General features: G+C 36.7%; 1 protein-coding gene across 4 annotated transcripts in view; it reads left to right on the top strand.

Annotated features, from left to right (window-relative positions):
• LOC131437055 (nyctalopin-like) overlaps positions 1-24,425 on the top strand; it is a 469,231-nt gene that overhangs the window by 421,549 nt on the left and 23,257 nt on the right. For all 4 annotated transcript variants that reach the window (XM_058606107.1, XM_058606104.1, XM_058606105.1 and 1 more), the window contains 2 exons: positions 3,112-4,122; positions 16,060-16,220. In XM_058606107.1, coding sequence (XP_058462090.1) covers positions 3,268-4,122; positions 16,060-16,220 — 1,016 coding nt within the window. In that variant the 5' untranslated portion in view covers positions 3,112-3,267. The remainder of the gene's footprint in view (positions 1-3,111; positions 4,123-16,059; positions 16,221-24,425) is intronic.

Below are 24,425 nucleotides of genomic sequence, written 5' to 3'. Positions count from 1 at the left end.
GACACATTTTGATCGAAAATCACCTGGTTGACCTGGAAGGATTCTAATGGCGTTTTCCATTGAACCACCAGTGGGTCAGAGTTGCCAGTTTATTTTTTCAAAAATCTGTCTCTGATTCTAAAATTATCTGGATTTGTCTGGATCTACACATATATAGATATGAAAGAAAATTTTGACCGGGCTTCATATTCAGCGAGCAAAAAAAAAAGGTTTCACCACCTATCGTATAGAGGCTAAAACCCGTAAAGAACTGGAAAATCAGACAAAATTTGGGAAAATCTGGCAAAAGATCTGGTTAGTTGGATTGTCTGACTTAGCGAGAAAAATCTGGTGAGAACGCTAATAGATATGTAATACCAAGGCATTACTTTTCGATTATGAAGTACTGAATGAACGAGTTCAGCCCCTTCCTTCAGTGATTTTGAAACTAGTTATGTAGTCCTACGTCAACAGCTCGAACAACCTTACAGTAGTTTTATGTCGTATGGGCAATTTTGTTTCAAGACAAAATACCAAAACCGCTTAAGATTTCGAATTTTCGCGTCTCATGCAAAGTTCTACCGAAACAAAATGTTAATAAATTAATACTTAAATTTTTAACTAACCTAATCAACCCCAGCTTCAACGAGGTCGTCCAGCGAGTGAATGAATCATAGTAAGTAACTGAAAACAAGTTCCATATCCACCGATAAGTTCCCATAACTTTAAAGTGACTAATCGAACTACTGCTCAGATACTTAATGATGCTGAAGCACTTTTGTAACTTATCGCGAGAATACGACCGAGAATTTTACGAAACGATTTGGAATTTATTTTGTTTACATTCATTTGGTCTTTGATACACAGTAACCAAGGTTATAGTAACTATTATTCAATATCAATAATTTATCAATTTGTGTTGCCAGTTTCCGAAATTTTTTAGGTAATTTCGTTTTGGCATTACCAGTTACTGAGGGGTAGTTAAATTTGCGATACAGTTTGAATAGCGAGTGGCAGGTCGTGTCGTCGGTTCGAAGCTCGTTGACAAATGTCTCTTGTGGCAGCTCATCTGTTTTTTCACGGCTTGAAGAGTGACATTTAAATTGTTATAGAGACTACCAACTTGGCCATTTTTGTTCGGGATGCTTGAAAAAAAAAACGTGTTTTGCCTTTGCCCATACCAATACAATTGTTCCGCTTAGTTTTGGTTAGATTTAACATCTTGCCATCACGAAAAAAATAATAATGAAAAAGTATGCCGCGAACAACGCCGACATGAATCCTGCCAACATGCTAGAAAATTGATGAGGTCATAGTCAATCGGAACCTCATGCCCGGCATCCAAGAGCCTTTGCAGTGTGCCTAGAAAATTATATTATTAAATAAAACAAAAGATGAACCTCAAGAAGAAGCGAAAAGCAGTCGATAGTGTGATGTAGGTGAATTGGCATTCTGTGGAAAATTTGATGGGAAGAGTCGATCGAAAAACCCGATAATTCACAGTGACTAAAAAGAAGCGAGAAAAAAAAATTTTTTTTGCCGTTCTCATTTGGATCCGAATTCCGGTGACATGCACCAAAAATGTGCAAATGATGGTACTCAATTTTTTCGAAGATGGCTAAATTGACTTTCCCAAATTTAAATTCAAATCAAAGGTCTTACGGTCTCATACAAAATTCCCAAGTTTTATTTGGATCCGACTTTCGGTTCCGGAATCACCATTTATTCTTAGTGAAATGGTCGGTATAGAGATTCCAATCAAGTTCAAACCGAAGAATACTCTTCTTATCCGTTGAAAATTTCGAAAAACTTTGCAAAATCAAACTCCGCGTTCGCCCCGCACCGACCGAACGCATGGAGCAGAGCGATGTTTGCTAAGCTCTCCATTATTGTCGTCATTCTGCAAGGGATTGTTTATTTATCTTCTTTCAATTTTCGTCAGAGCTTTCCCGCTCAATGCTGATTGTTCTACGCCAGACCGAACAGCGAAAAAAATCCTCCCTCTTTTGTTAACATTGAATTTCGTCAGACTTTTTCCTGCGCTCAATTTTTTACGTCCCTAAAAAGAAAACCCTTCCAGATAATCAACTACCCTTTCAGACATCCTAATTAAATTCTTCCCCTTGGTACTTTTTTTTCCTGCCGTTTTAACTTGACCATGATGAAACGAAATTTCGATTATCCAAATACTGCTGGAAATCGGCATCGGAATGTTAAATATTGTACGATCACCCTCTTGGCTCACGGAGATGTGTGCCACTCGCATGTGACTGCCGAGTCCGCAGTACACGCTTGATTGCATTAAATTGTACAACACTGCAATCGTTCGATGTGTCATCGGCAGGGACCTTCTTCCGGCACAATCCGTTTCGAGTTGGCGTGCAGAGGGAAGTTTGAATTCGTTTCTTGTTTCGTGTTTTATTTATGGAACAACAGTAAGCGAAACAATGTTCCGAACTGAATAAACGACGCCGGCTCTCGTCGAGTTAGTTCGTAAATTATGTATTTGTCACACAATTTTCGACTTCGTCAGTCGTTCCAGCACAGGAAACCATACGAGTCCAGTCAGTCGTCGATTAATTCAGCAGACAGTGGCAGATGGATATTGTCAATTGGTTGTTGTTTTGTTGAATGTGATTCAGTCGCTAGGAACGAAAAAATTTGGAATAGAATTGTGAAGTAGTTCAGTTTCCCTAAAATTTGTAGATTTTTACTCCAACTACTTAAACTGAATTTTTAATCATCTCTTGCTTGTTGTTCTAGTTCAACTCAGATGCAACATTGCTCTTTCGTATCGGAACTTCAATGTCTTCACAAAACCTTTTAAATTAAATGTTGAACATTTCGTCTTCCCTTCTACTGAAACGTAAATATCTTATTTGAGCCCTAATCCAAACTAATTTGAGCAACATTTTGTCACTCTCTCACACTTTCTTGCATTCTCAATCAACCGATAAAATCGATGCTTTATTCGATATTCAATATTCATAACCTAAAAGGCGCTTTGTTTGACATGCACAAACGAGTCCATCTGATCGTATCTTAATAATCAACAACCAAATAAAAATCATCACAAATTATGCAAATCCTGACAGTGATACGTTTCTCTTTTTTTCTTTTGATTCGTTCCAGATGGTCGCCAGTTTAGGCGTTTCTAGTTGAATACCCACCGGGCGGCAAAACCGTGCAGTAAATCTTGTTCCCACCAGTTCCCAGTTCAAAGCCCAGCGACCACTCCGTACCGAAAGGCTGTAGAAAGGCGCAAACGAGCGATAACCTGACGTGACCATGACAGCGGCGTCGTCAGCATCACCGTCTTCATCGTCACCATCTCGCAAGGTGTCCGCCCTGACGACAGTCTGCCCCTCGTGGCGGACCTTGCTTGGCGGCCTTCTGGTGCTCTTGATCTGCATACCGGAGCGGATAATTGGATTCTGTCCGTCACTGTGTACCTGCGAGGCCGACCGCAACCTCCGGACGTCGTGCATCAACGCATCCCTGGAGGTCGTCCCGATCCAGCTTAATCCGGACGTGCGACACATCAACCTAAGCTCGAACGCGATTACCAATGTGCACTTTACGCTTGGATTCTACTACCAGCTGGAGGTGCTGGACATTTCCCACAACCGATTGGACACCCTCGGGTCGAGAAACTTCGAGGCTCAGGCCAAACTGAGGACACTGAATCTGAGCTACAACTTGCTCAGCAATCTACTGAAGGATAGTTTCAAGGGATTGCAGATGTTGGAGACTCTGCTACTGAATGACAATCGGATAGAGAAGATTCATCCCACCGCATTCCATGGTTTGGCCAGTTTGCTAGATCTGGATCTGACAAACAATCAAATCGTCAGCTTGGACGAGGATGTCTTTCGGTCACTCAGTACACTGGAGACCCTTTCGCTTAGAAATAATCAGCTTCTGGAAGTGCCATACGATGCCAATCTGCAGTTTTTGCGATCCCTGCGTCACCTGGATTTGTCGGTCAATCTGATTGAATTCGTCGCCAATGACAGCTTCGAGGCCCTGCGCGAGCTGCGGTCACTTCAACTGGATGGCAACGTGCTGACAGAACTGGATCTTGGTGCGTTCAATGGGCTGAATGCACTGAAACACATCCATATGGCGGACAATAATTTGACGGTGAGTTTGATGATATATTTACCGATGACAGTTGCGTTAAAATTTATGAATTAACTCAAAATCCTTATCGGAAACAGCGGGTGAATCGTAAATCATATTGTTTAATTCAAATACTTTTTTTCTTGGAACGAGCACAAAACAAATAAAAAGCAAACAGTCCTGCGCTGACAGGAATCCGTTTGTCCATAGTTATTAATGGTGTGGAGTTGTGAAAATAAAACAAGAGGGTAATGAGGAGAGAGTTAATATGATTGTTACAGTGTATATCTCATGGATTGAACATTTCCACGAAATAATCAATGAAGTGTAACGTAAATGAAAATATTTTACTGGAAATGCATGAATAATTAAAAATGCGAATATTAAAAAAGAGTAACTTTGTTAATCATTTGGCCCTGAATACCAGTTCGAAATCCAATTAGTAAAAGAAGATTCTCGATGCATGCAGAGGTTTAGCAAGGAACAATCAAAACAGCAACAATCGGTTTCTGGATCTATGTTTTGTCAGTTATGAACTGTCGGATAATTGTTCTATACTCCAATTCGGATAATTGTTCCATAATCCAAATCACTATACCAGAAGACACGCCAGTCGTTTTTAACATTCAAACGCTCGGGTTGAAATTTTCATCAATTTTTTTTCAAAAATTTGTAACTGCTGAATAAATTTACCGATCTTGATGTATGTATGTCAGAAAAACCGGGTATTCTTTCATTTCATTCTGCCTTAATCGGTGTTGATATGGTCCAAAAACACCGGTGTTATTCCAGATCGCCTTGGAGTAAGTCGGTATTGCTATTCTATCTAAAAAACTAAAAATGTATATGGGAACAGTTCTGGAACAATCTGATATGTGCAAGATTTACTAATGTCGTTTTCGCTTGAGAAAACTGAAACTGACCCAGGGTAGTTTCATCAAACAAACACTTTTCATGAAATTGTGTTGATTTCGCAGCAACGGGGGTATGAGCAAACCTGAAATATCAACCAGGTTCGTAACTGACTCGATTTTCAGTTCAACAACCTTATAACTAGGTTCGAAACTAGCTTCAAACAAACGGTTTGACAGCAGTTAGGGTGGAAACTGGGTTAGGTTTGGCATCAAGCGAAAACGACATAAAACGCATCAATTTGAATAAACTAATCATGTGCGGCGAATGACCAGAAACGGGTAAAGTCACCAATAAAATAAAACAAACAAAACAATAAACTAATCATTAGGCCAACCATCCCAGAGGGTACTGGAACCGGTTACAAAACTTCTGAAAGACTTTTTTGAAAAGACGCAAAAATTTATGAAAAAAAATCGATTCAAATCCCAACCCGAGCGTTTGAGTGGACAACACAAATCAGAAAAACTTTTCCCATGACAATATTTATAATTCCAACGATAGCTACGTTAGTAATGATGAACAAACGTTAAAAATTTTACAGTGGAATGTTAGAGGTATAAATGAGCTATCCAAGTTTGACGTAATTCTACAGGACCTAGAGAATTGTAAAACTTCTATAGACGTGACATGGTTTAAAAATGAAAACTGCATCCTTCACGAAATTCCACAATATAGAGCCTATTTTGCTTGGATGAATCACTCTAGTGGTGGATTAGCCGTATATGTGAAACAAAACATTCAACATAGACTTACATACAGACATACACATTGAACTGTGTGTTAAAGGACAGTTTTATGATGCTCATGAAGTATATCGCCCGCCCAGCTTTGACTTTAATGAATTTTTTGTATATTAAGAAAGCTTGATGTACTCGAAATCAACAGTGTTACCTATGTTATCTATAAGTAGCATGCTAGAGGTAGGTTGTTGCTACACAGCAAGACAAAAAGTGCCATAAACGATTTGAAGCTTCTATTGGTATGCTCTGATCTTGTGTCATGCAAGATTGGATGAAATCCCATGTTATGTCGTTTCGCCTGAGAAATTGACAACTACCCCAGGGTAAGGTTTGAGTGCATAAGATTAATTTCTTATTTATATAAGATGAACTCGATTGATAATGAAAAAAAGTTTATCGCTTCAACCAAAATCGCAGAATGGTAGTAATGGATGGTAGAGAAACGTTATAAAAATAACTACTTGCATACTAAACTTGAACACAAGCTTTGGGCTATTGATGTAATTTCGTCATCTAAAAAACAAATACAAATCATGACAAATATAGTCTATATTTTGGGTTCACGTGTTCGGTTTTGGTTCATAACAAAGACTGTTCTATTAATCAAAAGACACGTCAGACTATTAGTCTTTAACTTTATTTATAAACGATTCAAATATCAGGCCTTTCCTCTTTGACTGTACGTTACTGACTGACTGATCGTATAAAAGAGAGCGAGCACACTCAGATACGTAAATGAAAAAGCACCCAACGAGGGGCAAGCTAATACCACAACATCCTCCTTACTCTAAGAAAAAATAATATTACTTGAGATAAAAATCTTTGAGTTTCTCCGGTAGACGCTTGATACGTTGCGGACGAATGATCTTCGACTGTGAGCAGTTCCTTTCAGATTCAGACGTATTTTCTTCTCTTGTGATTTGAGGTTGTACAATGGTTACCTCAGTAGGTTTTGTTTGTAACTTCGTTGGACGTTGGACTTACATTTTAGTTTCCTTGTCAAGCGATATTGGTTGAGTGACGTGTTTGGATGGCGATGTATACTGCTGCTGCGTTGCGGGTTCCTTACACTGCTTCAAATCTGGCTGCATCCTGGCTGAAGTTCAGGTAATGGTTTTGATTTCTTATCATAGTGATATTTTGACCGCTTCCGGTTATGCTCGATCGCAGATGGAACATTTTCCATAACTTTCAGTTGCAAATTACTTGCACTGGTTGGCAAGGATGGCTTTTATCGTATCAAAGAACGATCGCTCGCAACTCTTCACACGATTCAATCCATCAAAGAGATACGGATATCATCGCAACAACAAAAACCCGGCATGGCTAGAATAACATAGAATAGACACCAGTGCGAGAGCGAATTTCTCTCGATGACATTTCTGAGAATCAAAGGTTAGCACGCTGCTGTGGGGATTCTCTCTGAAGCAACAAACGGTCACTTATTCTCGTTTCGCGATCCGATTCTGTATGGGCAGTGGATAATTGCGATAGAATCATTTTACTATTGCCGCTTATTCTAATTCTTTGTATAAGTTGTGTCTTTGAAAATGTATGTGAATGTTCCACAAAAAGGTTTTAAAATATTGCAACCTAGTATGACCTGGTATACTATAACCTAGTAGAATGGTATACTATAAAAAATGTCACTTTCGTCCCAAAAGACATGAATCCACCAAATTGCCCACAACTTCGACCAATTGAGGAATTTTAGGCTTTAACGAAGGCACATCTTAGGAAACATGTCTCGGCAGCCGAAACCATTCAACAGATTGGAAAAAAGTGTCAAAACTTGTCGCCAAGAAGTCTGTACGGAATTTAATGAGGAACGTTCGCAAGAAGGTGCGCCAGGTAGTCTACAATGGCTAAGTAGCAAATGTTCTGTTGTTGTAGTCTATTATTATCAGTATATCGAATAAAATTTGAATATCTAACACTTGTGAATTATTTACAGCGAAATCAAAGTGCGTCCATACTTTCTGGGACAGTCTTTGATAAAAGTTTCGTGATCAAAGGACCAAACTAATCTGTAAATAGTGCAGAAAAAAATAATGCAGTTATAGAGGACTGAAGGAGTGAATTTCACCAAATCTATGTACATAAAAATGGATGTAAGTTTGTATATTTGTAACGCTATAACTTCGGAACTACTGAACAGATTGGTACCAAACTTGGCACAGATACTTCTTGCATTTCAGAGATGGTTTAAGTAGTATTATTATACGGGAGGGAGCGTATCAAGTGTCATAAACAAGGGGGGTCATGAAAAAATTCATATAACTTGACAAAAATCGATACGTTCTAAAGACCATAGAAACATTTTGCATACCTTAGATATGACTATACGGGGGGGTGGATGTAGCAAGTGCCTTTAAAAAGGGGGGTTTAATGTTTAAAACGGCATACGTTCGAAACTACTGAACGGATTTCTACCAAACTTGGCACAGATACTTATTGCTCTTTTGAAAAGGTCATAAGGATATTTTGACTTTGGAGGGAGCGTAGTAAGTGTTCATAACATGGGGGGTCAAGAAAAAATTTGTCTAATTTGACGAGAATCGATACTTTTTTAAGACCGTAGAAACATTTTGCTAATATTAGATATGATTATATGGGGGGTGGATGTAGCAAGCAGTGCGGTAAAATTTCATTTTCAATCGAATAATATAAGATGAAAATGAAAATTATGGCCGCTGACAGTCAGTACATCCCTACTAATTCATTTGACTTTTGCTGCCATTTTAAAGTTAAGCTCCCGGAATTCATCGTCAGTTGATTAATCGTACCTAGTCATTTGAAGTTTTGTTTGCTCAGTTTCGAGTGCCAAGTAGTCTACCTGCTTCAACGCTTTCGCTCATGGTAGTAAGCAAATTCGAACGAATAGAATTATAAATGGAGTAAAGTATTTAAAATGAAAACTAAAGGAGGAAACAATTAATTTATGTGTATTTTGTGATTGATATTTCAGCTATCTGGTTTGTCGTTCATCTATTATCTTGAACCAATTCGAATGTTTACATGAACCTCATTTGAAGGCCGCTCTCACACTATTCAAAGAGATATTTTGACATTTCAAGAGATCAACTGACGGTGGTTAAACTGAGTCTCGATTGAAGAGAAACGAGTGATGAATTGAATGCTGCCCGTTCGGGCCGTCAGCAAACATTGTGTGCGTCAGAGAGTGAAGTTTACTGCATTAGAGAGATCGTCAATGTGTTCCACATTCAGTTTCAATTGAATTGAATGAAGTTTTACAGCACTGGTAGCAAGTGCAAGTCATTAACAAGGAGGAGTCATGAAGAAATACATATAACTTGACAAAAATCCATATAGTTTGAAGATCTTAGAAATATTTTGCATATCGTAGATATGATTTAATAGGGGATGGATGTAGCAAGTGCCTTTAAAAAGGGGGGTATAATGTTTGTAATGGCATAACTTCGAAACCACTTAACGGATTCCTATCAAACCTGGCACATGTGCTTCTTGCTCTTCAGAGATTGTTATAAGAATATTTCCATGGGGGAGTTAAGCAAGTGTCCTTAACAAAGGTAGTCATAAAAAAATTATCTAATTTGACGAAAATCGGTACTTTTTGAAGACCGTAGTCACTTTTTGCACAACTTAGATATAATTATAAGGATATTCTGTGGGGAGAGAGTGTACTAAGTGCCTCTAAAAAAGGAGTATAATGTTTGTAACGGCATAACTTCGGAACTATTGCACGAATTGCTATAAAATTTGGCACAATTATTTCTTTCTCTTCAGAAATAGTCATAAAGGCTTTTTTTATGGGAGGATGCGAAGCAAGTATCATTAATAGGTTATGAAAAAAATCATAAAATTTGATTAGAGTCGATAATTTTTTAGATCATGCAAACATTTTCCATACCTTAGGAATTATATATATGGGGGTGGATGTAGCAAGTGCCTTTAAAAAGGGGGATGTAACGGCATAACTCCGAAACTACTGAACGAACTGCTATCACACTTGGCATAGAAGATTTTTGCTGTTCATAGATAGTTGTAAGAGAATTTTTATGGGGAGGGAGCGTAGCAATTATCCTTAACTGGGGTCATGAGAAAATTTATTTAATTTGACGAGAATCGATACTTTTTGAAGACCATGGAATGGATGTAGTACTTCCCTCTAAAAAGGGGATGAAATGTTTGTAACGGCATAACTCTGGAACTACTGAACGGATTGCTATCAAATTTGGCCAGATACTTCTTGCTCTTCAGAGATGATCATTAGGACATTTTCAGGGAAGATAGTGTGTAGCAAGTGTCATGGGGGGAGGGGGTCAATGACGAAATTTATGTAATTTGAAGAGAGTCGAAATTTAGACTAGAAGGAGGGGTTTTTGAAAATACATTTTCACCTCCCATTTTTTGTAAAACAAGAGAGTGGTCGTAGTAGATAGTATTGCTGTTGTTAATTCGAGTGCAACGCAATTTTATTTAAATAATTTTAAAGGATCTGGTTCTATTTTGCCGGGGAATTCAAAGAACTAAGGGAAAATGATCTTTAACTATCTATGAACGCGAGTGTATTTAAGTCTCAGCATAACTACGAAACAAATTCACGAATCGCCACCAAGTTTGGCCATGTAACAAAGGTGGGCATCGATATTTTTTTAAAAACTCAGATACTTTCTGCACAACTCAGGGTAATCAAGGTGGAGATCTGTTCACTGACAAAAAGAAAGTTAAATCAATATAGATTATAAGGTTATTTTCAGGGTGAGAGAGAGGAGTAAGTGCCCCTAACATGGAAAGTGTAAGGGAAAATTCATCGGGTTTTACGAAAACTTGGTACTTCTTTGCGAGTACAGTATATTTCTAGCAACTAAGTGAGGCTCACAAAAATATTCACAAGAGGGAGGGGGAATATGTATTCTCAACATTGATCTGAATTGACGAAATCTTACAATCAATGTGCATATTTTATGTAATTTGAGAAAACTGTCGACTCAAGGTGATGGAAAAACAAATTATAAATAAAATAAATTATATAAAAACTTGTTTTAATCCACCTAGTGGTGTAATGATGCCTTTCTCATATCAATCATACTATCATATAATACTGTGGAATTCTTCAAAATAATTTTCTTCGATTCTTAAAAGAATAACCGCAATCGGTTTGTTTGACCATCTACTGATAAAAACTATCGATTGGAAAAGATTTGAGGTCGATTTAGAATTTTTTTTAGGGATTTTCCCTATTTTCAGTGATGGTATACAATTTTTAACCCACTTTACCCTATATTTCCGGATCCGGAAGTCGGATCCGCAAGAAATTCAGGAATTACGCATGGGACCACAGGACCTTTCATTTTATTCTAAGTTTATGAAAATCGGTCGCGCCATCTATGAGAAAAGTTGGAACACATATTTTCTTTTTTTTCACATTTTACCCCATAACTCCCGAACCAGTGCTGTAGTTGCGGTTAGTCACAGTTAGTCAGTGACTAACCTGCTCATAAAACTTCTTCTTCTCAGGAATCGAGAAAATTTGTTGTTGGAAATTTTGATAATGACTGATTCAAGTAACAACGAAGGGTGCAAAAGCAATAATACCTATTGAGATATCGAATCGTTATTTATTTATTAGCTAAATAAATAACATCTTGTAAAGATAATTTGAAAGGGCGCCTTGGGATTCATTCCAGGGCGCAGAATCACGATAGGAGAAATGATAAGAACGCCCATATAATTGCTCCTAGCACGCAGGTTGACATTTTTTTAAATACAATAAATAATCGTAGTTTATTTTCATTATTTATTTTCAAGCTAAATAAATAACATTTTGTAGGTAAAATTTGAAGAGGTCGCCTTTGGAATGATTCCAGGGCGCAGAATCACGGTAAGAGAATTAGAGGGCTCCCATATCAATAATTCTAGTGTGCAAGGTTGAAGTATTTTTAAATACATCAAATGATTCTACTGAGGGCGCAAATCATTATCAATTTTCAAACAAAAAAAATCTTGAAAGCCTAATATGGAAGAGCGCCTTAGGGATGATTCAAGGACGCTCTTAAAATTAATTCTAGGGCGCATTGTGGAAGTATTTTTAAATACTTTATGTAATTCTACTGAAGGAGTAAATTTTCAAGCTAAATAAAAACATAAGCACGGAGTGCCTAAGAATTGATATCAGGGTGCAAAACGAATTTTGTTTACTTAATACTGTAAAGCTTTCAATAAATAAGTCAGCTTTGAGCAGTGCTGCTTTAACAACAATTTTTATAACATTTATTATATTCAAACATAAAATATACTAGCATTTGTAACTGTCTGTAATTTTCATCATTAACTTTTAATAGTTTTAAGTTGACTCTATTGAAAAATTGGACAGTAATGAAGTTTTGGGCAAGAAATGATGAAGTTCACTAATTTTGAACGAGGTAAATTTTTATGAATACTGGCATCTTTTCTTCAAACTCGGTCTTGTTTAGTGAAGGTCGGTATAGTGGAATTAATTACCACATGAATTGAGCTGATGGCGATTTCATTAGTATTTTCTTCTTTCTTCTATGCATCTTAGATCAGACTTTACGAGATTTTATCGTTTTGATTGAATACCGACTCAATACATAATGAGGTAGTTCATCTTTCGATAACATGCACAAAAACATTGAACTCACTTGTGAAGAAGCAAATAACAGCAGACTTCTTAGACATTCTCATCACAAGGAATTCGGAAAACCTATCCTTTTTAATATATAATATATATTTAATATATAAACCAATACAGAAAGTATTATACGTTATACTTCTAATCATTCTCATCAGCTTAAAATGTCAGCCTTTCACCAGTTGATTCATTGAATGCTTAAACTTGCCCATGGAGAAAATGCGGTAAGACACGAGAAAAAATACATTCTCGATATTGGAATGCTCAGTGGATATTCGAAGCCATCAATTCAAACAGTTTTTGATAAAAAGAAAAACTGTTGAAAAAAACCATCATTTACTACTTTAACCCAACCATCAGAAAATTCAAAAAGAGTTTCAGTAAGTAAAATTAGATAAGATTTTCATTCCAAGTCAAAAATAGCTGAATATGTTTAGAAAATTATGAACTAACATGGAAACTAAACGTAGCTGAAAGTTTAAGAACATATGTAAATATATTAACTTTCCAAGTTACTATTTATTTATATGTAATTTAGCAAAATGATTTATCTCTAAGATGTAAAATGGTTCACCTGTACTAGTACAACAGAGATAGCACTTTCCTCCCACTACTAGTATCTATGTCTGTTACTATTTCGTGACATTAGTGGGAAATACTTAGGAAATTTTTAATATTGTGGAAATAAAGTGAATTTATTTTTTTCAAAACTATCCACTAAGCCCTAAAATAAGCATTTTCTTCTGAAAATGTGATATTCGTGTTTATCGATTACCCAATTTGCTTAGTATTGGTCGGTAAAAAATCAAAATCGGAAGCAGATAAATTATTCCCATGACATCGAATAGCGAACTGAAATCAGAAAGAGATATGGAATTGCCCGAGTTTATAACAAAACTTATTCTCAGTTTGATGTTACTACCAACCAACCAAAATTGAAACGCATAATCAGTTATTGATCTGCTCTGATATTACTGAAAACAAATACACCGCAAACAAGGGCTAAAAATAGAATGGGCAAAACATCCTCGGGAATTTACATTTTAGTTGATTTTCTCGCAACAACAAAAAGATTATCTTATAGTTTCCTAAAAATATTTATAGTTTCCTAAACATTTTATTCAGATCCGACTTCCGGTTTTGGAACTAAAGCGTGATAAGTGGAAAATTACCCATTCCATGAGTAGATTTTCACAAACGATGGTCAAAAACAGATAGAAATCCTATAAAACTGTCTGATAAATTCTTCTAGTTTACAGAATTTGTTAGTTTGTGGGCATATCAACTTAATTAAGGGGGAGACCTTTTTCTGTTCCGGCAGTACCGAAAGTAGTGAAGAAAAACTCCAAAAATAGAACTCATTTCTATTTCTCAGCGATGCTTGAGCCGATTTTTAGAAATCCTGGTTTAAATTAAAGCTCACATTATCTCAAAAGCTACTGTGAAATTTCATCCGAATCCGACTTCCGGTTCCGCAGTTATAGTTCGAAGTCAAAGTATTCAAACCGCCATATAGAATGAATTCATGAAATGGTGTGCTTGTAATCTAATGTTTCTCGGTTTAAGTCGCGCTGTTTCTATCGATATTTTTTGTTTTTTGTCCCAATTTTGTTATCCTAATTCGTGTGAAATACGACGCTCCATTTATGTTCATCTTATGAGATGTAAAATCACAAGATTTTTTCGAACTATGTCTATATTTTCGCAGCAAGATGTTTTTAATACAATCAAAAACCTGGATATATAACAGAACTCAGCTCTGAAGAAGTAGATTTGGAACTCTATCACACAATCACACAATCGGAACTATTATTTGAAAGAATTATAAATACAGAGAGTGAAAATATTGACATCTAGGTACTTAGAAACATTCAGATTATATCACACTATGTCTATTGCAAATAAGTCTTCATGGTTGATTGGTGTGGCAATTATAGAGCTTTAGAAAACTTAAAAAAGAGTTAAAAAGGAGTTGTTGAGGAAAATGCGACGCCCCGCTCGCATCAAATAAGTCTGATACTAGAACTATATAACTGTTGTATACAAAAATACGAAGAATAGAAATCTAACTTCAGTCAATTGCAATGCGCCCCTGTACCACGGAAATCAAGGCGCCCCATCAACAAAGTCAGCGACTAACTAATGAAATTTGAACAACTACAGCACTGTCCCGAACTGGAAGTCGGATCCAAATAATATTCAGACATTTTTTATGGGACCTCAAGACATTTCATTTGAATCTAAGTTTGTGAAAATCGGTTAAGCCATCTCCGAGAAAAGTTAGTGCAAAAAAACGTTACATACACACATACACATACACACACATACACACACAGACATTTTGCGTACTCGACGAACTGAGTCGAATGGTATATGACACTCGGCCCTCCGGGCCTCGGTTCAAAAGTCGGTTTTCACAGTGATTGCATAACCTTTCAGTATGAGAAGGGCAAAACGTTATTCTATAGTACAAATGTACACTCTTAGAAAAAATGAAATTTACGCTTGACGTAAATTCAAGTATACCGTAATAACTTCGGTGATGACACAATATTACATCTACTAACATGTAAACATAAATTTTGCGTCTGTATCGATGTGAGTTTCAGCTATAACAACTGTGAAGTTAATGATATGACTTATCATTAACTTGCTTTGTATTGTGAATGTATGTGAATCGCGACGCTCCTTTTATGTGCATCTATAAAGATGTAACATTTTTTAAGTGTGTAGTGTGTGTTAAACAGCCTTTCGTTATAAAATAAACATTATCAGATGGAAATTTTGAGCAGTTAATGATGTCATAAATATTTTTATAAAGAGGAGAGAGTATTAAGTGTTCATACCCATAGAAGCCAAAGTTATTGTAGATCGAATGTGACGAGGAAGTACGGACACATATTCATATGAAAGTCTGTGGTTACTAAGAAGGTATTTATAGAGAGAAAGGTGTTTTAAATGTTTCTAACAAAAGGGTTCAAATATAGAACTAACCCAATTTGTCGAGAATACCATGAAAATTATGACTATTGTGAGATCTGAGATGGGACACTGATCATTCGCAATCTGAACATGAACGGAGTATTGTTCAATCGGGTTTCCGTCTAAGTTATGTTTCATTACAATCAGAGTATTTCACTAAGCAGGACAACTTCGAGAATTTTTTTCGGCCTTCCCTTCACGAAACATTTTCGAGCAACGCCGGGTAATTCAGCTAGTTCTAGATAATCTGTCTACTAACTTTCTGAGTACGGCAGAAGTATTTATTTTAGGTGCATTCAGTTTACAGTGTGCAGTATATCAGGTATGTCACTTGTTTTGATATATGCATTTTGTTCGTTGACTTTCGACTATTGTACGGAATGAAAAAAAAAATGGGATTGAGAAAATAAATATAATGATTAATCTCTCGCTGATATTCGAGACATTTTGTTTCCTCTTGTCATATTTTCAGAACGTTCAGGTGGTTTACGTCACGGTATCATACTCTCCGAAAATAACACTCATTTGTTTGAGTAGTAAGACTAATATTCAAACCGAACTGATAGCGAACTGTTCAAATTTTCATTTATTTCTACGAGACATTCTACAGCACTCAAGATAATGCTTTCAAGAAGTTTAAAACAATGCATAATTAATTGGAAAACCTCTCCTAAAACTTTCCAGCTCATCCCGACGACTCAGCTTTCAAAACTGTACAACCTGACGACGCTCTCGTTGAGTGGGAACTCGTTCATCCAACTTCCGGCGGTATCCTTTCTGAACTTGTTCCACCTGCGGGAACTACACCTGAACCGTCTGGATCGGCTGGAGCGAATCGATGCTAGGTAAGTGTCTACTGCTATGGAAAGTATCTCTAGTTTAGCACCCTTCCGAACCGCCTTCATCTTTCCGTTCCGTAGCAAATAGCTGCAGGGGATTTCATTTTAGGCATTAAAACGGCGCTAGTCTAATAAATCCTAAACTCTTGCGGGCTCACAACCACAGTGTGAGGTTGATCGGTGGCTGGTAAAAGTAAGACAAGAGGTGGAGCAGCATCATCATGAAGCATCTACAATCTGATCGAAACTGAGATGGGTGATTAAATAATTATGTGCTGACGTTGGCACAATGCGCAAAATATCAGTTGGCAGTTTTATTAGCGTCGAATGGTTCGAATGGTTCAAATGAATGTATCACTCTGCCTTCTATCGCACGACAGTACGACAGTGAAAATAATGCTTTTATTCTAGCTTGTAACGCCTAAAAAAACCTTCTCTTATCTTCCGATACACTTACACGAAAAGAATAGATTGAGATTCACACCACAGTCTGCAACAACAACCAACTTTTATAGGCGAAATAAAGACACGCTCGGTACGGCCAAGAATGCGCGGAATTTATTCAAAACCGGGTTGGAAAACTCCTTTAGCAGTTGTTCTCTTCAGGCTGACTTACATGGTGACTGCCCTTTGTGGCACATGAAAAGAAGGTTGCCAAACGACAAATAGAGACATGTACCACTATAACAGGAAAAAAAACCTTGTACTTTTCTTTATCACTTACTCAACCCGCTTTCACTACCCTTTTACCGGGTGACATGCTATTTCACAACTCTGCTCCGGCCAATACTTTGTATTCATACGTGGAAAAAAGTTGTAACGCGACATGGAACTTGTTTCGCTGGATGTATCAGGGAAATGCGATATGGCGGAACACAATTTCGATACAACTAGATAAGCCTTCTGAAAATATTGTTACACAAAAAATCTCACTTTTCAAACTAAAACGGAGACTCGTAGAGTGCTAAATCAGTTAAAATATATGCACGATACTAGGAATTGAGTTTGTAAAAATTAACCCTCTTTCAATCTACGATTAATGTTTTAGTCTCGACGTCTTAATAGAGCCGTTTTGAGCTACTTTTCAATATGATCAGTATCTTACGGGGAAAAACATGCGAATGCAATTAAGCAACAAAAACCGTGAAAATCTTACCGCAAATACGGGTATCAGGTATCAGAATAAATTGGCTCATAACGGCACGTTGCCCATATTTTTTTCCGGAGATTTGTGCCTTGCCGTGACTTTTCATCATTTACCTGAATGATGGTGGGAAATAGAGGAAGAAGGAAAATAGAGGAATGGGAAGAAATGGAATGAAACACGCACACAACATAAATGTATATAGAAGCCAGTTGCAACTTACGAGACGTAGAAACCGCTTGCGAGAGTAATTAGAGCTCTTTTCCACATTGGGTTAAAAACCCAAGAATATCTCTGAGTTTCAGTTGCTTGAACATAGATTCTTCAATGTAAAAATAACCGAAGACCCGATACCATAGTTCAGATACTACAGGGCAGTTACATCAGCGCTGCCAACTATATCGATTTCTCGGTATTTATACCGGTATTTTGATTCGATACAGGAATACAGATATGCTCTCTCAAAATACCGATATTTCAATTTTCATACAGATAAATACCGATTTTCAGTTTTTGTGTTGGATTCCATAGGGATAAACCAGGTCGAGCGACCTTTTTTTTTTTTGGTCGCAAAATCAGTTTCCGCACTAAATCGATGATTGATTTTTCGAGAAAGATATTGTACAGATAGATTTTTTCGCCAAATACAGATTTTTGGAAAAAACAGTTGACAGCACTGAGTTACATATTAGATGATATGAAGTTCCGTAATCGGATTCACAGAGATCACATGAAAATGATTCAGCAAGATGTATGGTAGCCATGTGATAATTAAGTTTACAGTGGCCAGTCAGAGCCCTCACCAGAACACCACAATGGCGCTTAGAGAAATTTAAAAGATCCTTCGAAATTACAGGGCATGGATTTTGCAAGAATATTTTTGTTTGACGACAAGTCTCAGAACTTCGCCAGTAGTTTGCATGCTCAGACGAAGCCCAAGACAGAGTTTTTTTTTGTTTAATCCAGCAATAGGAAATTGGTAGTGCTGGTTCAGGACCTGCAAGGTCGTTTTCTGCTCCCACTCTGGCCAGTTCGTCCGCCCATTCTTTTCCAATTATGTTGGAATGACCAGGTACCCAGACTAGATTTACAGCATTGAAAATGCTAAGTTCTTCGATCTGAGTACGGCAATCGATCACAAGTTTTGAACGTGAGTCACCCGAGCTAAGCGCTTTAATTGCAGTCTGACTGTCGAAGCAAAAATCTATTATTCTACCAGATATGCCTTGTCGGAGATTACACTGTACTCTACACATGATTGTAAAGATCTCAGCCTGGAAAACGGTGCAGTATCTACCAAGTGAGTACGATTGCTCCAACCCCAATTCACGACAGTAAACACCCGCACCGGCTCGGCCATCCATCAGTAAAGCATCAGTGTAACAGACTGCGTGCTCTTGCTGTAGTGTTTCCATAAATCCAGACAGCCACTCCTGTCTAGATGGAATTTTTATTTGAAAAGTTCTATACGGGAACATCATCCCATGCAACCAATTGGGACCACAGACGTGTATGACCTATTTCTGAATTTATTGTTTTAACTTCCATAGACCGGTAATTTGAAGTCTATAGGCACAAGCGAGTGCTTCTTGCTTTAGATGCACATGAAGTGGTCTTATATTGAGAAGAGCTTCCAGAGCAATGGTCGGAGTTGTTGTAAAAGCTGCAGTCATTACCATGAGCGCCACTCTTTGCAAATGATTGAGCTTCGACTGAATCCTCACTACTTGCCCTCTCTGCCACCATACGAGACATCCATATACCAGTATTGGACGTATAATTGTCGTATAAATCCAATTTCAGTTTCAAACACCACATTTAGACAAATGTGCATCTACATTGGCCAAAAGCCACGCATGATCTTTTGATTCTAGACTCAATGTGAGCAGTCCAGTTAAGTTTGGAATCCAGGATTACTCCAACGTATTTGACCTGGTCGGTACACAACAGCACGCTCCAAAAAAAAAAGGCAAAGGACGGGCCCCGGTTGTTGTTCGCTTCTTTGTAAAAAGAATCATTGAGGTTTTATTTGAATCTACCGACAATCCAACCTGTTGACACCATTGTTCCACAAGAGCAATTCCAGGAATGCTTAGCAGATCATCAGACTCGACCTTCTCCGATTCGGATGAAATTTTGCACATGGCTTCAGTATGGCAAACCATACTCTTTGAGCCGATGGAGAGGTCAATCCGACTCTCGACTGATTTTAAAAAAGGGCGTATGTGTTTTTGCATTTCACAAAATTTGCCTTTTTTTAATCGTTGTAACTCAGAAACCGTTAATTGTTCAAAAATGGCGTTCAGGAAGAAATTGTAGGGAATCAATGGGACACTCTAAGAAAAATATACACTGAAAAAAAAATTGATTTTTTTCCTCAATAATTTCAAAATGAACCAAAAAAATTAAATAAAAAAAATCAGAGTTTCGATTCTTTTTTGATAATTTTTATTTTAAAGCTCTTATTATAACCTACAGATTGATGGCTATCCCATCCATGCCTTTTGAAAAATGAAGAAGTTACAGCTAAAACAATTTACAGATATATTCGAAATTTCAAATTCTCGTTGAAAGATAATCATTTAAACACTAGAATATTATTTTACAGGTTAAAGGCAATAAAATTTGTTCATTATATTTTTTTCTAAAAGTAGCTTTTCTTGAGATAATTAGATATTTAATTATGACACCATTTTTTATATTCCCATGAATTGTTTATTTGCTTACTATATCTACAATTATTACATGTACATGAATAATTCTTAATTATATTTAAGGTTTCAAATTATTAAAATAAGACATAAATGCTGTTTTTTTCAATTTGAATTTTGTCTTTCAAAAATGACATTATGTGTGAAATAAACACTTGAACCGCGATGGTATCGTGTTTAAGCACTTTTGAAATCACAATGAAACTTAAATGTTTAAGCTCTTCTCTATAATAAAACGGATGAATGGTTGCTTGATCATTGCTCCAATAGTAGCTTTGAACAGCAACCTGAAGCACAAATAAAAAATTTTCTGAAAAATCACAAATAATTACAATTTCTCCTGTCTTTTAATTAGATTTCGCCTTTTTAAGAAAATCAGATTGAGTCACAAGTTTTTTTAATTTTTCGCAAAAATTTGCTGCAAATTCTTTTACTGGTTTGACAAATTTCACTAGATCACATCTGTCAGTAGAAACTCATTGTTCAAATCTTATCTCAGTCAAATCACGTTCCTCGAAATTGTCTAAAACGCTTCTCTCCAGATCTTGTGTCTGAAATATTTTTCAACAGCATGAATCATTAATGAAACATTCTCATGGATTGTGCAAACACATATGTTATGTGAACCAGAACTTCCAAGCAACTTACAGTGTTTTGGTCTTAATGTTGCAAATGTACTAAATCCAAGGGGAGGACGCTTAGAACAATGTGCCAATCACATATTAACACAATGCGTTCGTTCGTTTATCAATATTGGCACTTCCGTTTTCATACAGTTGCACAGTTGCGGCACACAAAGGGCTCAGTTTTGACAAGTAGCTGTTTCATGGGGCACAGAGTGGCACACTTAATTGCTTGTAAAACAGAAATCAAGCAAAATTTTTTTTTAATTGTAGTTGGTTTCTTTTGCCATGGGTTAGTATATGAAATTCATATAATTTTACGTTCTATTTCTTGTTGTACAAAGCCATTGAAATAATTTAAAATTTTCGTGTTGTCACAAAATATATTTTATTAATAGAAACAAATTCTACGTCTCTTTGAAACAGATGAAATCAAAACGGTTTCCAATATTTTCACTTTGATTTGCAGAAACGTTGGAACGTATATAATATATCAGAATATATATCAGAAATTTTTAAATTTCCGATCTTCTACCGATTTCTTGAAATTTTACGGGTGATACAATGGTTCCAACGTTTTTCCAATTTTTCAATACGATTAAAAAAAAAAAAAGTACGGGTGTGTAATGTCAGAGACATAACTGGATGTCGTGAATACGAATATGACACGCTTTATTTATACTTCCGAATTCGAATTGGTAGTTGATCGATTGTTTGAATTGTGCATCTTCCCCCTCTTTCATTACTAGAATTTTAAACGATGCGCCTAGACTTAATTACAGATTAGTTACATTAAACATTCTGAAACGCAATTAAATGTTATGAAATAAGCAGTATAGTTCTTTATAATAAAATAATGGTGGCTCTGAAAAGAACCTTTTATGAAAGCGTTCGTGATGGAGAGTGACGAGTTGAGTTCGAATTCCGATGGATACCGCTGACTTCCTTCATCTGTTTCCAGGCTGACCAGGCTATTGTCCGTGGGTGCGATACTGATATGGTTTGTGTAGGTATAGCGTTCACAACCGATTACGATCTTCCAGTAAAGGAAACTTCAAGTTGCTGGATTGAACAATAATACAATAGGCCTGTGATATGAAAAGTATGAAATATATCTACGGCTTTCTACATTGAAGTTCCTAGCAAAAACAAGATCGATACATGTGCCTCCAAGCGTAGTAGCTTGTGAAGGATCAGATTCCATATCCAGCTTCATATACTTGCTCAAGAAATCAATAAATTTAATATTATCTTGTTTTGAGGCATCTATATTGAAATCCCCCACAACAATCATCGGTGTAACTTTATAAAAATAAATTACGTGTGATGAAAAATTGCTTCTCTTTGTAAGTTGTATCTGGCGAAATATATAAAACAACTAACAGTGTTTTTATACCATTTAGCATAATATCGATTGCACATATGTCGCCGAAATTGTCAGCCAACAACATTCTGGGCGAATCACTACCCTTTGAGTGCCAAAATTTGACGATGTTCTTTTTTTTCGCCATGAACGATTTTTCGCCATGAATAAAAAATGGGTTGTATGAAGCACAGTAAAGTAAATTCCGCATAATTCTTTAGGAGTATTATTATGGTTTTAAAAAGAACCGAATAGAAGTCTGGAATAGAGAACTGGACCCTGAGTTCAAGACCTAAATTTAGATCCAATAACAGACTCAGAATCCAGTTTCAATTCTAGAACTGCAATTTCGAAACTCAAATCAGTTCCGGAATACAGATCCAGAATCCAGTTCCAGCACGCATTGATGGCCAGCAAGCGAATGAGAGATGCGACCTGAGCGTTTGAGGTTTTAACCACGCAGAAGGTGCATTCTCCGTCGCTGCTTGTTTATGATTCCACTCCCACGACGTCTGCTTCCACCGAACGCACGAAAAGAAATGATCGATTTTCGACCACGGGCCCCTCTTTTATACGCATTCAGTTGAAGATATGTGCCTGACTATCTCAAAATCGTCGTCCTTGCGCGAAAATCCCAAGCGAAAGTAAGGACTTTTCCGCGTTGTTTTCAAATTTTAAGAAAACATTATTTTTGAGTTGTTTGTGGTTATCGCACACTGTTCAAAATATTATCCTAAATTCCTGATCATATTTTTGATGAAATGGTAAAAGAATTATGTTGCTACCATTAATACAAGTCGAGATATTCACGAATAAGTTCTGCCCATTCTTCCATATGGCTAATTTTGAAAAGGCACCCCATAGTAAAGTAAGTCGTATTCACGACAAAATTATCTTTCGCTTCAAAATAAGCTTCAGTTTCAGCGATGACCTCCTCATTTGAGCCAAATCTTTTTCTCTGGAGCATTTTTTTTAAGATCAGCAAAGAGCCAGTAGTCATTGGGGCTGAATCTAGCGAGTATGGGGGATGGGGAAGCAGATCAAAGCCCAATTCGTTCAATTTAAACTGCTTTCTGAATCATCGACTCGTTGCTGTTTTTGTTCCATCGAAACCAATCGCGGCACCCGCTTGGAAAAAACCTTTTTCATGCTCAATTTTTCATGAAGGATAGTAAGTACACTTCCATATGATATCTGTGTCACCTCAGCAATCTCACGGAGCTTCACTTTACCATCTTTCATTATAATTTTTGTCACTTCACTCACATTTTCCGGTGTAACGGCTTCCACAGGTCTACCCGAGCGTTCCGCGTCATTTGTGTCGGTACGACCACGTTTAAACTCGGCGAACCACCGACAAATGGATGCTTTTGATGGACAAGAGTCCGGATAACATTTTTCAATCCATTGTTTCGCTTGCACGGTGTTTTTACCCATTAAAAACAATGTTTTATCAATACACGAAACTCGGTTTTATACATTTTTTTAACAAACTTTGAAGTTTTGATTTCATGTTGTTTGGCAAAATTTTCCCAATAATAAAAATTCTCTGTATTTGTACCAAATTTCTTGAGATTCTTTGAACGGATATATAATTTTGATCATCAATACATTTTTTCTGGTAATGATTCCAATATTTTAAATCAAAAATATGTACATGTCATCGCTTTAATTTTTGAGTTATATACAAACATGAGAAAAAAAATTAAAAATTCATATATTCATTTATAAATTCATCGATTTTTTTATGTTTTCTTTTGATTGTGCAGGAATGGTAGTTGAGCGAAAATTGTAGCTGGTATCACTAGCCATCGAATGATGTGTAAAAATATATAGGTCATCGCTTAAAATTTCGAGATATTTACGATCATTGTAAAAAGTCTCATCTTTTCTTAGGTCATCTATCTACAGTTTTCATTATAACTTTGGGTAGACAACCCTATTTTTCGTTTTTTTTTTTCAGTGCATTTTATGTGTGGAAGTATTACCTTTCCAATGGTGAACAAATTTTGAAGATCGGTTGACTAACGACAAAGTTATGACTTGGTAAAGTTGAAGTTCTCAATATCCAATTTGCGATGCAGGTGCCGCATGAATGCAGATAGGGCACATTTTGAGCTTGAAAAAAAACTTGGAACGGGAAAAATCAGTTTTTCATTAGTTTTTCCTAAAAGATCGTCAATAATGATATACTTAACATAATCTACAAACTTCACAAAATTCGAGGGTGAAAAATTTATCGAAATTGGTCAAGTAACAACTGAGCTATGATAGCTCAAAGTTACCGTTCCAACTTTTTTTGAGGCTTGGTGCTTCGCGTAACTTTTTTAGGCTTGGTATTAGGTTAGGAGTGTTAATTGGAAAAATCGA

The sequence above is a fragment of the Malaya genurostris genome, chromosome 3 (assembly GCF_030247185.1).
Source record: "Malaya genurostris strain Urasoe2022 chromosome 3, Malgen_1.1, whole genome shotgun sequence".
NCBI lineage: Eukaryota > Metazoa > Arthropoda > Insecta > Diptera > Culicidae > Malaya > Malaya genurostris.
Note: the sequence above shows the minus strand (reverse complement) of the source record. Positions and strands in the feature narration are given on the sequence as shown.